The sequence below is a fragment of the Otolemur garnettii genome, unplaced genomic scaffold (genome assembly GCF_000181295.1).
Source record: "Otolemur garnettii isolate 467f Iridium unplaced genomic scaffold, OtoGar3 scaffold00045, whole genome shotgun sequence".
Taxonomy (NCBI): Eukaryota; Metazoa; Chordata; class Mammalia; order Primates; family Galagidae; genus Otolemur; species Otolemur garnettii.
Window position 1 is genome coordinate 1051355 of NW_003852440.1, and position 15225 is coordinate 1066579.

At 37.3% G+C, this 15225-nt stretch overlaps 1 protein-coding gene across 2 annotated transcripts in view; it reads right to left on the bottom strand.

Moving 5' to 3' along the window:
* Window positions 1-15225, bottom strand: part of RAB3GAP2 (RAB3 GTPase activating non-catalytic protein subunit 2) — a 67903-nt gene that overhangs the window by 30700 nt on the left and 21978 nt on the right. For both annotated transcript variants that reach the window (XM_023513890.1, XM_023513891.1), the window contains exons 9-17: window positions 14361-14500; window positions 12412-12628; window positions 11702-11845; window positions 11397-11479; window positions 10305-10369; window positions 6452-6542; window positions 5617-5744; window positions 3934-4147; window positions 3482-3579 (exon numbers count right to left, since the gene is read on the bottom strand). In XM_023513890.1, coding sequence (XP_023369658.1) covers window positions 3482-3579; window positions 3934-4147; window positions 5617-5744; window positions 6452-6542; window positions 10305-10369; window positions 11397-11479; window positions 11702-11845; window positions 12412-12628; window positions 14361-14500 — 1180 coding nt within the window. The remainder of the gene's footprint in view (window positions 1-3481; window positions 3580-3933; window positions 4148-5616; window positions 5745-6451; window positions 6543-10304; window positions 10370-11396; window positions 11480-11701; window positions 11846-12411; window positions 12629-14360; window positions 14501-15225) is intronic.

Genomic DNA, 15225 nt, shown 5'->3' on the forward strand with positions numbered 1-15225 from the left:
CCGCCACACAATAATGATGGCTGCAACCAAAAAATGGCCGAGTGTTATGGCGGGCACCTGTGGTCTCAGTTACTTGGGAGGCTGAGACAGGAGACTCGCTTGAGCCCAGGAGTTGGAAGTTGCTGTGAGCTGTGATGCCATGACACTCTACCCAGGGGGATAGCTTGAGGCTCCAGAGGAAAAAAAAAAAAAAAAAAAAAGGACAAAGACAGAGCAGCTAAATGGATTAAAAAACCAAGACCAAACTATATGCTGTCTATAAGAAACTCACTTCACCTATAAAGACACAAAAGTAAAGGAATGCAAAAATATTATTCCATACAAATGAAAACCAAAAAGAATAGGAATAGCTATTAGATAAAATAGAGTTTAAGTAAAAAACAATAGAGACAAAAAGGTCACTGTATGTATAATAAAGGACATAACAAAAGTAAATATATATGCATTTAACACCAGAGCATCTGGCAAATATTAACAGATCTAAAAGGAGATAGAGATAGCAATAATATTGATAGTAGGGGACTTAAATCTGACTAGCAGTGGACAAATCATCAAGGCAGAAAAATCAATAAAGAAATATCAAACTGTACTTTAAACCAAATGGACTGGCCAGGTGAGGTAGCTCATTGCCTGTAAACCTAGCACTTGGGAAGGCTGAGGCAGGTTGATTGCTTGAGCTCAGGAGTTTGAGACCAGCCTGAGCAAGAGTGAGATCCCATCTGTACTAAAAACTAGTCATGCATTATGGGGGGCACCTAGAGTCCCAGCAATACTTGGGGGCTGAGGCAAGAGGATTGCCCAAACCCAAGAATTTGAGCTTTCTATGGGCTATGACACCATGGCACTCTACCCAGGGTGACAGAGTGAAACTCTGTCTTTAAAAAAAAAAAGAATGGGATAAGAAACATTTGGAGGAGCATCAAAAGAAGACAAGGCCTACTTTAAAGATATTTGTAACCCATCACTTAAGCCCTGGAGTTGGAGTGAGCTATGGGGATGCCACTGCACTCTACCCATAGTGACAGAACGAGACTCTGTCTCACCCCTCCCCCATATCTCTCAAATGGATCTAACAGATATTTACAGAACATTTCATCCAACTATTGCAGACTATACATTCTTCTCATATGCACAGGGAACATTCTCCAGAACAGACCATTATGTTTGGCCACAAAACAAGTTTCAACAGATTCAAAAAAGTCAAAATCATACCAAGAATCATAGAGCGGCACCTGTGGCTCAAGAAGTAGGGTGCCAGCCCCATATGCTGAAGGTGGCACGTTCAAACCTGGCATTGGCCAAAAACTACAAAATCATACCAAGAATCTTTCCTGACCTCAAGAAAATAAACCTAGAAATCAATAACAAGAGAAACTTTGGAAACTGTATAAATACATGGATATTGATGGATATTAAAAAACATGACTAGTGGGTCAATGAACAAACTAAAAATTTTCATGAAACAAATGAAAATGGAAATATAACACGCCAGAACTGATGGGATACAGCAAAAGCTGTACTAAGGGGAATGTTTATAGCAATAAATGCCTACATCAAAAAAACAAACTCCAAGTAATAATTTAACAATGCACTTTAAGGAATTAGAAAAGCAAGAACAAACCAAACCCAAAATTAGTAGAAGAAAAGAATTAACAAAGATCAGAGGACAGGCGCAGTGACTCATTCCTACAATACTAGCACTCTAGGAGGTGGAGGCGGGTAGACTGCCTGAGCTCACAGGCTTGAGACCAGCCAGAGCCAGAGCAAGATCTCATCTCTAAAAAAAATAGCCAGGTGTTGTGACGGGCGCCTGTAGTCCCAGGTACTCAGGAGGCGGAGGCAAGAGAATCGCTTGAGCCCAAGAGGTTGAGGTTGTTGTGAGAGTTGTGACACCTGGGCACTCTCCTGAGAGTGACAAAGTGAGACTCTGTCTCAAAAACAAAAAAACCCCCAGATATTAATGAAATTGATACCAAAAACAATATGAAAGATCAACAACATGAAAAGTTTTTTGTTTCTTTTTTTTGAAAAAATAAAGTTGATAGAACTTTAGCTAGATTAGGAAGGAAAGAGAGAAGACTCAAATAAATAAAGAGACAAAAAAGGAAACATTACAACTGATACCACAGAAATACAAGAATCATTAGAGACAGTTATGAACAGTTATATGCCAACAACTGAAAAACAGGAAAAAATGGATAAATTTCTGGACACATATAACCTACCAAGATTAAACCATGAATGAACAGAAAACCTGAATGAACCAATAATGAGTAATGAGACTAAAGCATAATAAAAAGTCTCCTACCCTAAAGAAGCCCAAGACCTGATGGATTTACTGCTGACTTCTACCAAACATTTAAAGAACTATTAATAGTACAAATTCAACTCAAAACTATTTTAAAAAACTAAAGAAGAGGTAACACTTCTAAACTCATCCTATAATGCCGGCCAGCATTACCAAGACCCAAACCAGACAAAGACACACTAGAACATCATGTTAACACCATCCACAGAGGCAGAATGCCCAAATCCGAGCCAAAATATAATATATAAGTGGGTGTGTGAAGGAGTGTGTACAGTCAGCTCTCCATATCTATGGGTTCCGCATCATGCATTTAAGCAACTGTGGATCAGTAACATAATAAGAGAAGAAAGTGGATGGCTGCATCTGTCCTACACACGTACAGACTTTTTTCCTTGTCATCATTCCTTAAACAATACACTCGAACAACTACTTACATAGCACTTACATTATCTTTATACTACAAGTAATCTAGAGATAACTCAAAGTATATAGGAGGATGTGCACAGGTTATAAACAAATACTACTTCATTTTATATAAGGGATTTGAGCATCCATGGATTTTGGTTTGATGGTGGTATTTTGGGGCGGGAATCTGGAATGAACCCCCTAAACAAATACTGAGGGACAACTATATATGTATGAACGTGTAGGGGGCGAGTGATAAGGGAAAACTAATGATGGGGTAGCTTTCCTTACTTTTTTAAGAAAGGTAAAAATTTGGTGTCGAAGTTTCTCTACGAGATGAGTCTTATGGTTTACATTTATTATTTCACAAAGATTATATACTAACATATGTAGCATATATTCAAAGTTTGGAAATACTTGATAATAATTCCACATTGCTTCAAGGGAAAGTTATTTTGTTTTCTAAGATATTTCGCAGTTCTGGCAGATTTTACTAATGATCAAAGTCCATTGTAAGTGCATGCATACACATCAGATTTTAAATTTATTTTAGGCCAATCATAGAATATGCTTGTTAAAATTTATGGAGAATGATAAAAATAATACTATGCTATTAAATATGGTAGTATTATAAATGTCTTTGATCATATTTAAAAGGTTTTCGTGTACATTCTGTGATATGCTAACATCAATGATTAAAAACATAAAGACTGCTATTTTGAATAATATTCACAAGGAAGAAGGGTCTCTAGTAACAAAAAATCTTACCAATAACAGCTGAGGGCTAAGTCCTGCAGTCTCCAAAGTGTGACACATATCCTCAGTGGAGCTTTCTCCATGCAAACACTTCCAAAAAAAGAAAGTGCCTGGTAGAACAAAAACATAACACATCAATCAATGACTACATATCATTTGGATTAACAATCTTCCTGAAATCAATCTTGAATTCCAAAGGGATGCAACAGTGAAATTCATGGCCCGATCTGCTTAACTTATTAAAAAAGCAAAGTCTTACCTAACATTGTCTCTTTAGTACACTTATATGACTTGTATGACATAGTGCATATATATTCTGAATATCTTTTATTAACCATAAAATATAGTATATTAAATTTTTTCATTAATTGCAATTTCAAAACAAACTGAATCTTTGCAATGTTGTGTGCTCCTACCAGGCTTTCTTGTAGAAGAGGATGCAAAGAACACTTTATTTCACCTACCTAAAGCTACATATTCCTCTTCACTTATCTTCTTTATGTTGAGCACATCTTTCTCATATTCTAAATATTCCAGGAATGTTTTTACAGGCAACACACCATCTTTGTCATCAGAAAATCGAACATTAGTCCTGGTGTTCTCTTGTTTATATTTCTCTAATAATGCTTGGAGTTTAAGCAATTCTTTTTCATCAAGCTTTAGTAACACAGCCAAGTCCTTAAAAAGAAAAAAGAAGTTCTGAATAGACCATGTCTATGAATTTGTGAAATGTGTCAACTCCACTCTCCTAAGTGAAATTCAAACCTGTAAGCAAAAGATTATTTTTAATTTTTTAATTAATGCAGTAGCTACAGTGCACACTTTGGCTTAAAATTTTACTCTCAAATTTTAGGAGTAGAGGTTATTCAAGTAATAAAGCAAGCTAATCCTGAAACACTCTAGACTACTAAAAAGAATCTTAAGAAACATGTATTATTGTATAATTAGAAAAAATTAAAAAAGGGACCCTATAATCCTAGCACTCTGGGAGGCTGAGGCTAGTCGATTGCCTAAGCTCACGGGTTCAAGACCAGCCTGAACCAGAGCGAGACCTCATCTCTAAAAATAGTGGGACATTGTGGCAGGTGCCTGTAGTCCCAGCTTGGGAGGCTGAGGCAAGAGAATCACTTGAGCCCAGGAGTTTGAGGTTACTGCGAGCTGTGATGCCACAGCACTGTAGAGGGCAACGTAGTGAGACTCTGTCTCAAAAAAAAAAAAAAATTAAAGTGTGTCAAATGCAACTCTTGTCATTCTCAGAAAACTAAAGAATTGTTTGAAATTTAAATGCTTATTTATTAAAGCAACATAAACACTATAAATTAAAAGCATGGGAAAACAGTGCTCATTCTATCTACATATAAATCCTCTATGTGGCTCTCAGGGATACAACCTGCAGCCTTTGCAACTATTGTTACACACCATATGTAGAGAAACCTATCCTGATAGCACTGAATTAGGGACAAATATACACATACAAGAAAGAGGTCTGGTAAAGAAAATATACCCCTAAGGCAGTGGCTCTCAACCTCCCTAATGCCTCCTAATGCCACGACCCTTTAATACAGTTCTTCATGTTGTAGTGACCCTCAACCATAAAATTACTTTTGTTGCTACTTTATAACTGTAATTTTGCTACTGTTATGAATTGTAATGTAAATATTTGATATGCAGGATGGATTTTCACTGTTTCAAAGGGGTCGGAACCACAGGTTGAGAACCGCTGCTCTAAGGCTTTTTTTTATTTTTTGAGACAGAGACTCAAGCTGTCACCCTGGGTAGAGTACCATAGTGTGCAGCAACCTCCAACTCTTGGGCTCAAGTGATCCTCTTGTTTTAGTTTTTCTATTTTTAGTAGAGATGGGGTCTCACTTTTGCTCAGGCTGGTCTTAAACTTGTGAGCTCAGGCAATCCACCAGCCTCGGCCTCCTAGAGTGCTAGGATTATAGGTGTGAGCCACCATGCCCAGCCACCTCAAGTTTGAAGTTGCTGTGAGCTAAGATACCACAGCACCCTACCAAAGGTGACAAGTGAGACTCTGTCTCAAAACAAAAAAAATTCTTAACTTTCTACTATTTTACTACTAATTTTAAAAAAGGAAAAATCATCAGAGATTATTTTATGTAATATTAAAAGTTGAGATTACTCACATTATCAGATAATGGTGTGTCTGAAGGAAAATCAACAGAATTTAATTGACTGACAGATTCATAGAGATGCAGCAACTTTAGTTTACTGGCACAAAATTGCAGCAATCCTTCATCAACAGATTCAAGTTCTAAAAAAAAAAAAAAGAAAAAACATATGTAACTGATATATTCCACAACTATATCAGAATAACTACTTCTCATTATCCTATACTGATAATTTGCCTCATAGCATAGGGATTAAAAGAAAAATTTCCAATAATAAATAGTCAATAAATATATTCAGAAAAAGCTCAGATGAAGATCAAACTTAATTCTAATTGCATACATTAAATAGGGAATAAATTAGATTTCTTCTTTCTTTTTTTTTTTTTTGAGACAGAGTCTCAAGCTGTCACCCTGGGTAGAGTTCTATGGCATCACAGCTCACAGCAACCTCCAACGCCTGGGCTCAAGCAATTCTCCTGCTTCTGCCTCCCAAGTAGCTGGGACTACAGGTCCCTGCCACAATGCCCGGATTTTTTTTGGTTGCAGCTGTTGTTGTTGTTTGGTGGGCCCGGGCTGGATTTAACCCACCAACTCAGGAGTATGTGGCTGGTGCCTTAGCTGCTTGAGCCACAGGTGCCAAGCCGATTTCTTATATATTTTATCTTTATGTATAAAATACATATCTTTATATGTACATGTGTGTGTGTGTGTGTGTGTATATATATTTCTTATTATATTATTTCCACATTAAAGTAACGTGATGGTATTATAAGCCGTTAACAGCTTCCTATAATCAGAGTTCAAAATCTGAAGTGAGACTGTAACTTCCAATCTGTAGAAAACTTGTTACCTTGATTTTGTAAAGTGTCCATTAAAGTCTGAGTGATGTTTCTAAGGCAGGAGAATGGTAAACGTTCACATGCCAAAATGCTTTCCAAAGCCTAGAAGAAAGACATTCTAGTGACTATAAGGCAATGATTTTGTATTTTTAATTTTATATTTATGCCTATACTTTTACTATCCCAAATTTCGAAGGGAAATTTCCAATTGAAGAAGTTTCAGTGTAATTATCTGACAATTAAAGCTATATTATAAATAATACATTATCAGCTTCATGTCATGCCAAATTATGTTCTAATGATAAAAAAGTCCAGACTGAGAATGAAACCAACTAGAAAGCAACTGCTAGAATGGCCAAAAAAAGCCAGAAACAGACACAAAGCTATTCACCAATAAGAAGAGTCTGAATAAGCCTATACTATCTAGGCATAAATTAAAAGCAGAAGGTACTGCCATGGCACTAATAAAAACTGACAACAACTTAATTATATCTTAATGACTACACCTGAGCATGGCAGGCTGAATCTACAGGCCATGCTAGATACATACATAGTTCCCACTCTACTCCACTATCTGCATCTCTCCACACCCCCACCACTGCAGATATGTACGATGATGCTTCATAACCCATTCCAAAATATCTCTCCATGCCTAAAGAAGTAACCATCAGAAACATCAATGGGTTAAGACATAGTAGTTAAAATTTGTATTATCCTTTCATATTAGCACATTAAATTAGATTTTAGCTAGTGAGATTAAACAGTTTAAAAAATAGGCTTAGAATGTGGCATAAGACAAGTATCAGGTCATAACACAACAACCTGTGTGCGTCTGTGGAGGACAAACAGGCTTAGAAGGTGATTTAGGATATTGGACAGGCCTACCATGAAGCAACTACCTAGAGAATATAAAGTGACTGAAAGAGGCAAAAAACAAACAAAAAAACCCAGGAAAAACAAGATAGTGTGCACTATGCTGGCTTATCAATTTTGGTGTTGTATGATAATGAGACAGTAAGAAAGACGGCATCACAGTGAGAAGAATTATTGGGGTTATAACCCTTTCTACTACAGAGCCTTGAACTGCCTCACTAGATGCCCATCTTGTCATTATAGTGTCATCTTTAATAACTGAGATTTTGCCCTGAGGAAAATGACAGTTAATTAGCACTGTTGGTAGAATGGGAAACATGATTACAAGTCACAGACACTTTGCCTATTCTACAGTAAAGCAACTAAAAAGTGCCTCAAAAATTGACTGCAACACTAATAACCATCTACTAAATTTTCCCATGTAAGTAACTATAAAATAGTAAAACATGTTCACATTGGCCCCAGTTCCTGGCACAGAACTTCTAGGACCTCTGTAATTTCCCAAGTGATACAGGTGGTAGTGGAATCTTCAGTTCAGTATGGTCTCTGGTCTAGTTTCTGAGACAGAGCTCCCATTCCCCCTGTAGATGTGGGTGTGAGGAGAATGCATTAACACTGGGTCTTTGACCCCCCAGTCCCGACTCAGACCTCCTAAGAATCTTCATAATTTCCTGGGTAACGTGAGCATCTTTTGTTCTAATGAGGAACTCTTGGTGGGTTCCTGGATAGCCTGAGGATGGGGCTGGTTGCCAACAGAACCATGTGCTTAGAGAATGGGAAGTTTTAAACTTCTTTAGGGGAAGAAGATTGAGCTGATCACTGATGGCCAATGATGTGATCAATCTGCCTATGAAAGGAAGCCTCCGTAAATACCAAAAGGACAGGGTTTGGAAGAGCTTCTAGGTAGCTAACCATGTACAGCTTCTCGGAGGGTGACTCGCCTGGAGAAGGCTTGGAAGCTCTGCACCTCTTTTCACAATGCATCGCTTTTATCTGGTTGTTTATCTGTATCCCTTGTAATATCCTTTATAATAAATGGGTAAAGGTAAGTAAAGTATTTCCCTGAGTTCTATGAGCAGCTCTAGCAAATTAACTGAACCTAAGGAGAGGGTCGTAAGAAATCCGATCTGTAGGCGGTTGGTCAGAAATACAGAAACAACCAACTACCTGTGAGTGGTGACTGAGCCTTCAACTTGTGGGATCACACACTATCTCCAGGTGGGTGGTGTTAGAACTGAACTGAATTAGAGGACATTCAGTGGGGGACAGTTGGAGAACCTGCTGAAGAAAGAAGTGATATGGGGGAAAAGACTCACACAACTCATAGAAGAAGTGTTGAGTGACCATGTAAGAGAACAGGAAAATACACTATGATTTTTTTTCTTAATATTCTCACAGTAACATTATTTTAGATTATGTGAACCACTTAAATGAAATATTTGGTAAGTTTCCTACTTGATGGAACTTAAAAGAGGTAAAGAGGAAAAAGCTGGGAAGCTATATGGTTAATAAACACCAAGTAATTAGAAAATAAGCAAGCATTAACTATCTGGTTTTAATTTAAAGTAGACTAGAAGTTCAAGAGTTATCCATGAAAATTAAAGTGTCTTGTAAGCATTTATGAAATTAAGACTTGGGCAGTAATATGAAGGGTATGGATAGGAGGAGTGGGGAAAAAAAGAAAAGAGCAATCAGTTACCATATTATAACCACAAACCTAGCAAAAGGTAACAAGTCTAACTATACCACGGGATGTTGAGGCTGTGAAGCAAGAAGGACTCATGCAGTATAAGTGCAAGTACAAAGTAGTACAACTACTTTGAGAGCCAATTTGTCATCAACCGGTACAGCGAAGAAGCTTACACCCTGGCAATTCCACTCTTAACTAAAGAGAAACTCTTTCTTTTTTTTTTTTTATTTCCTTGCTTATTTTATTCTTGTTGTTGAGACAGAGCCCCACCCAATGCCCTGAGCAGAGTGCAATGGCATCATAGCTCGCTGCAGCCTCAGACTCAGCTGTGCGCATCCCACTGCCTCAGCATCCGGAAGCTGCTGGGATTACAGGTGTGAGCCACCTCGCCTGGCTCTGAGGTACACAGTTAAGCATCATTGTGACAGGAAAAAAACTGAAAACAATCTAATTGTTCACTAGCAAGTGAGTGAATAAAGAATGGAATTCATATGGCATGGTAACTAAGTTACCTACAGCTATAACCGTAACTACATACATAAAATGACGCACAGAAACACCATGTTGAAGGAAAACCAGTCAGGGAAGAAGACACAGAGCCTAATCAGGAGCCGCCCAATCTGCAGCCTACAGAACCCATGTGGATTTTGTGAGGACTTTGTTTGTTTATCTGGGGTAAAAATGCATTTGGATATCACAAAAAGTATGCGCAGAACTTTCTGTTTTGCTAGTCAGCCTTCATTAGTGTTTGCACATTTAATGCATGTGCCAAACAACTCTTATTCTTCCAATGTGAGGCAGAAAAAAAAAACGTTAGACATCGCTGATTTATATAAAGTTTTAAAGAGTAGGAAATGCATTAATAGGTTCAAAGGAGTCACACAGGAATGTTAATTAGAAGAGAGAACCACAAAATTCCCAGCGGTGGTTACCTTAGTGACTGAGGAAGGAGATGCAGTGCTGGTTAGCGTTCCTGGTGAGAGTGCATTTCCTATGGTCAACTGTCATAGCCAAGTGTTTATTTTCCTATTATTCCTTAACCCAAATATATGTTACATATGATATGTGCATGTGTATTTGCATAAAACACAGGTACTCAAATGTATGGTAATGTTATTTAATTTTTTTAAAAGAGAGAAGGAATTTCCACATGGGAATATAAAAAGGAATAAATGTAATAAAAACATGAAAAGACGACTTTAGCCTGTCATGTTTGGAGGGAAACAGGAAAATGAGGATTTTCTTAAGAGGGATGTATTAAATAATAGCTAATATCAGGAAAGTTCATACTTTATACTTACTTGTTTTTTGGTTGCAGGGTATTTAATATCAAGAATTAATTCCTTTATTTCGTTTTCAACCAAATCTATAAAAAGAAAATTAATTAAGTAAAGTTTTCATTTCTCTAACAGTGAAATATTATTCTGAAAGAAAATGAACATATTTGTACTACTGGTCAGTCTAAAAGATGTCTGGGTTCTGTCAGTTTATTGTTTTACTGTTGTGACTTTTAGTATCCCCTAGATGGCACACTTCATCCTTACATTGCAATTCCAATAAAAAGTACAGGGGAATACTTGTATCTCCCTCATTCTGAAAAGGAGTTTAATTTTTTTTTTTTTATTAAGTCATTCATACATTTATCAGAGGTACATTTATGCCATTATGGGATTCAATGTGTTGATTATTTGTATAGATTGGAATGCTTACATCCTACTAAACAATACAGCCTTCACCTCATTTACCCAATAACAGGAGTAAGACATTTATGCTCTACACCTGATAGATCCAACTTGCACTTGCAATATGCTCCATAGGTGTGATTCCCCTACTAACCCTCCCTATATCGACCCATTCCCCCCTCCTTACCCTCTCCCTCCCCTTCCCTCCTTCATCCTAGGCTATAGTTGTGTTTCATTTTTCACATGCATGTGTAAGTAATTATAAATTGGTTACACAGTAGTACTGAGTGAGTTTAACATAGCTCATCAATGCATTTAAGTATTTTGACTGTCCCATTCAGAATATTTTACCGATTTAAAAAATGACAGAATCGGCCAGGCGCTGTGGCTTACACCTGTAAGCCAGCACTCTGGGAAGCCAAGGTGGGTAGAATGTTTGAGCTCAAGAGTTTGAGACCAGCTTAAGTAAGATCCTGTCTCTAAAAACAGAAACATTAGCCAGGCGTGGTGGCGCACTCCTATAGTCCCAGCTACTTAGGAAGCTGAGGCAAGAGGACTGCTTGAGCCCAAGAGTTTGAGGTTGCTGTGAGCACTCCACCCAGGGTGACAGAGTGAGACTCTCTCAAAAAAAAAAAATAAAATAAAATAAAATAAAAATAAAATAAAAAGACAGAGCAATATTCCTTACTATTTTTATTAAAGGATACCTACCAGGATGAGAAGATTTTGTTTTCAGCAAGGTTGCCAGTTTCTTCACTAAGTGCATATCCTTGGCTCGTTCACTCTTCTTATCACTGAAACATTAAATACAACAAATTCTTATAGAAAGTGAAACTGTTTTCCTTCTAATGCTGAAACATTCCAGCTTTCTTTTTTCCTTCATATGCTTCCTATTTAAAGATTATCAGTCTGATGAAAAATGAAACAATATAATAACTACACAACAGCACACCAAACCAAGAAACTAGGAAAAGTTAGAGAGGAACATCAACCAACAGACACTCAATGAATCTTACCTCAGCGCTAAATGGAAAGGAACATTCACTGTTTTCACACTTCCAGATACTGGATCAACAAGACAGATCTGGTAAGTCTGTGGCTGCCAACTCTGACTGGTAACATTATTTAAGCCCATTATTTTATAGCCAGGATACAGCAGCCTACGAAAACCACATACCAAATGGTAAAAATAGTAGGAAAAGGAGAAAACCCAAAAGGTGCTTTTATTATAGCAAGGGAACTTCTTCCCTATTATTAATGTGGGAGCATTAACAAGGCAAATCAACAGTGATACCAAAAACATAAAGAAAATAAGACTCCACTGACAGAGTCCTTTCAACTTTGTTAAAGGGCTCTATAAAATTAAACGAACACAATCAGACTTGTGTTTCAATGGCAAACAAGCATTCATCTCACTTATCACTCTAGGGGAATGTGAAGGAACTTTCCTCTTGAGAGTTCACAGCATTATGTAAGAGACAAATGGTAGCACCAGGCTAACTAATGCAGTAGCACGTTATGGCATTTTCAATAATTTTTTGTTATTAAATACTTAATCCTTAATTATATACCAGTAGGCACTTGCAGGAAAAACCATAATAAAGAATATTACAATTCTCAAACAACACGCAATTTAATAAAATCTAGTCTAGCAAAAGATTTACTTTAATAAAAGCATTCCTGTATTTCTTTTTGTAAACAGAAAAATGCCAGGTTTGCAGCTTACCTGCAGTGCTTCCCCACATTAAAAGCTCCTACTCTAGGTCCCTGCTGTGTGCTCCACACTTCTAATATTCCTCTTCTTGGCGCATAGATGACAAGGAACTGAGCTACACGACTTGGGCCCTGAGTATTTCCAAAAGGAGAAAAATCCACTTTTTCTGGTACCCTTTCATGGAGGTCCTCTACAATTTGAATCCATCCAATTTGTGCACCTCGATACCCTTGAGACAGAGGAAAAGGAAACTTAGTTAACTGAGCTTTAATAGTAGTCTCCTGAAGCACTCTGAAAAATTTGGGTGGGGGGGGAGAGGAAGAAAAGCTTTAAAAGTACATTTTTTTTTATTACAAAAATATCTTAAACAGAAAAGAATATAATAAGCAATCTATCACTAAGCCTTATCAAATCTTAATATTCTGGTATATTTCCTTGAGATCTTTTTTTTCCTTTTTACCATTAAAGTGATCCAACTACCTCTCCTGCTCCTATTCCCTTACCTCCTTCTCTTCCAAAGATTCTCTTTTTAAAAAATTCTGGAGATATTATGAGGTTTGTATTTAAAATAAGAGTCCAATTAAAATATAAGAAAAAAATCAAATCGATTTCCTGCTAGGCAATCCCTTTGGTGGTATACAGATAGAGGAGAAACGGGCTGCAGAGTGATGTTAAGAAAGCTCCTGCCTATGAGAAGTAGGAGCTGAAGCTGTCTTCCGTTCTACCATAGTCCCTTTCACAGGCAACGGATCCTTCTTTCCCCAGGACACAATGGAAAGGAAAACTCACTGCACCAGCTGCAGAAAGACAGGCATAACACAAGTGACAAGACCGCCATGTCTACAAACCGCTACGTCTTCTGAATTTTGGAAAAGTGTTACTGAGAACACACCTTTGATGTTGTTTTGAAAAGGCAAACATCAAAGAGAAATTATGTATCTGGAAACTAGTACAGATGCTTAAACAAGTGGTGGATAAAGAGTGCCTTCTATCTTTGTCTTTCACTGCAGGAGTTCTTTGGCAAGAAGGTAACAGTGGCCTCAATCTAGTCAGAGTAATTGAATTTTCTCAAATCCATTAATCTTCACATTTTAAAGTACAGACAAGATTGTACCATAAATTGTGGTTTCCAACCAGTGGTCTATGCTGACATGTTACCATTCCAGATGATTCTAGCAATGCATTCTTACGTTCTTCCTTAGGGAGATTTTATTTTATTTAGGCTGATAATTTGCCTAGTTAAAAGACATTTTCAAGTCTTCTGTATAGTTAATGTGCCCGTGTCACTAAGTCCTGGCTAACGTAGTATAGATAAAAAGCTGAAGGGACTTTGGGGAAAATCTTCTAAGTGGACTAAGCTGGCACAAGTACCCTTCTTCCCTTCTCCTTCCTTCCTGGAATGTAGATAAGAAGGCCAGCTATGAGAGCCTTAGGAAGGAGACTGGGTTCCTGAATATAGTGTGGTGACATGTCAATACTACACTTGGGTCTGTTACAAACAGAATAAACCACAGCAGTGCCCGTGGCTCAAGGAGTAGGGCGCCAGCCCCATATACCAGAGATGGCAGGTTCAAACCTGGCCCTGGCCAAAAACTGCAGAATGAACCTCCTTACATAGTTACTGAGACAACGAAGTAGACTGGGCCAAGCATATGGATATAAAAGTCAACTCAGTGAAGATGAATTTTGCTAAGTTTTGCTATCTTAATTCTGAGAGACCTTCCATGAAAATGAAACTGAAAGAAAGTGAGTGAGGCAGAGGGTAAACCTGCCCATTAAATGACCGAAATTAAAGATGCATCAATCAACTACTAGACAAAGTGTTATACATCTGAGTTCACACTGAAAAAGAAAACAGAAAGGATGAAGCAGTATTATCAACCAGAAGCTGAAGGATGCTAACACTGCTCACTCAGTGGGGTAAAAAGCAATTACACTTTTTTCTGGGTTTTTGTAAGTACCTTTCCACATGCGTATTGCAATTCCTCTAGCTACATCCAATAAAATAACTCTGCCAAAATCATCTGTTACTGCTGCCAGTGTGTTACACGGAGACAGACATATACTTTCACCATGGCGTCTCGAATCTGGAAGTCCGAATCTGATATTTAAAAGGAAATAAAAAACTCAAATCACATTTCCATCTAGAAACATACAGCAAGAATAAAGAAATGCATAAAAAATGAGCTGAATCTGTTTTTACAAAAAGAACCCGAACTTTGCCTAGAATAATTTGTTTATAATTATAATTTAATTATTTATGATGACACATGCAATCTAAAATACCTAAGAAAAATTAGAAAACCATAGTCCTATGTAGGGCTTCTAGAGATATCCATGACCCTATATATTTAAAGATATAAAGTATAAATTTATCTTTCCTCGATTAAGAGGCACGTCATAGAAAATAATACCCTCATCACCAATTAAATTTTAGAATACTTTGCTCCCATACAGGCATCTTTTTTCCATTTAAAGTGCTTGTTCCTAACTTGTTCTCTTTTTGCTAGGTATCACAGCCTGTACTCCAATGTATCTGCCTGAAATAAGAACGTTCTTTTTTCTAAACAGTTATTGCTAAACTGCTACTGATCTATAATCAACCTTGTTAGAATTGTAAGTAAAATATAAATAAAGAGGTATTGGAAAAGGCCTAGGAGAACTCACTTTGAGGAAAGTCCCTGAGATGAATGCTCAAACTTTGTTACACGTATTTGAGATACATAAGGCCATATGGTTAATTTCTTGATTCTAGGGGGAATTTAGGAAATGTGGTATGTCACAACATCACAACATTTTTCATCTTAAAATAAGATGAAAAAATCT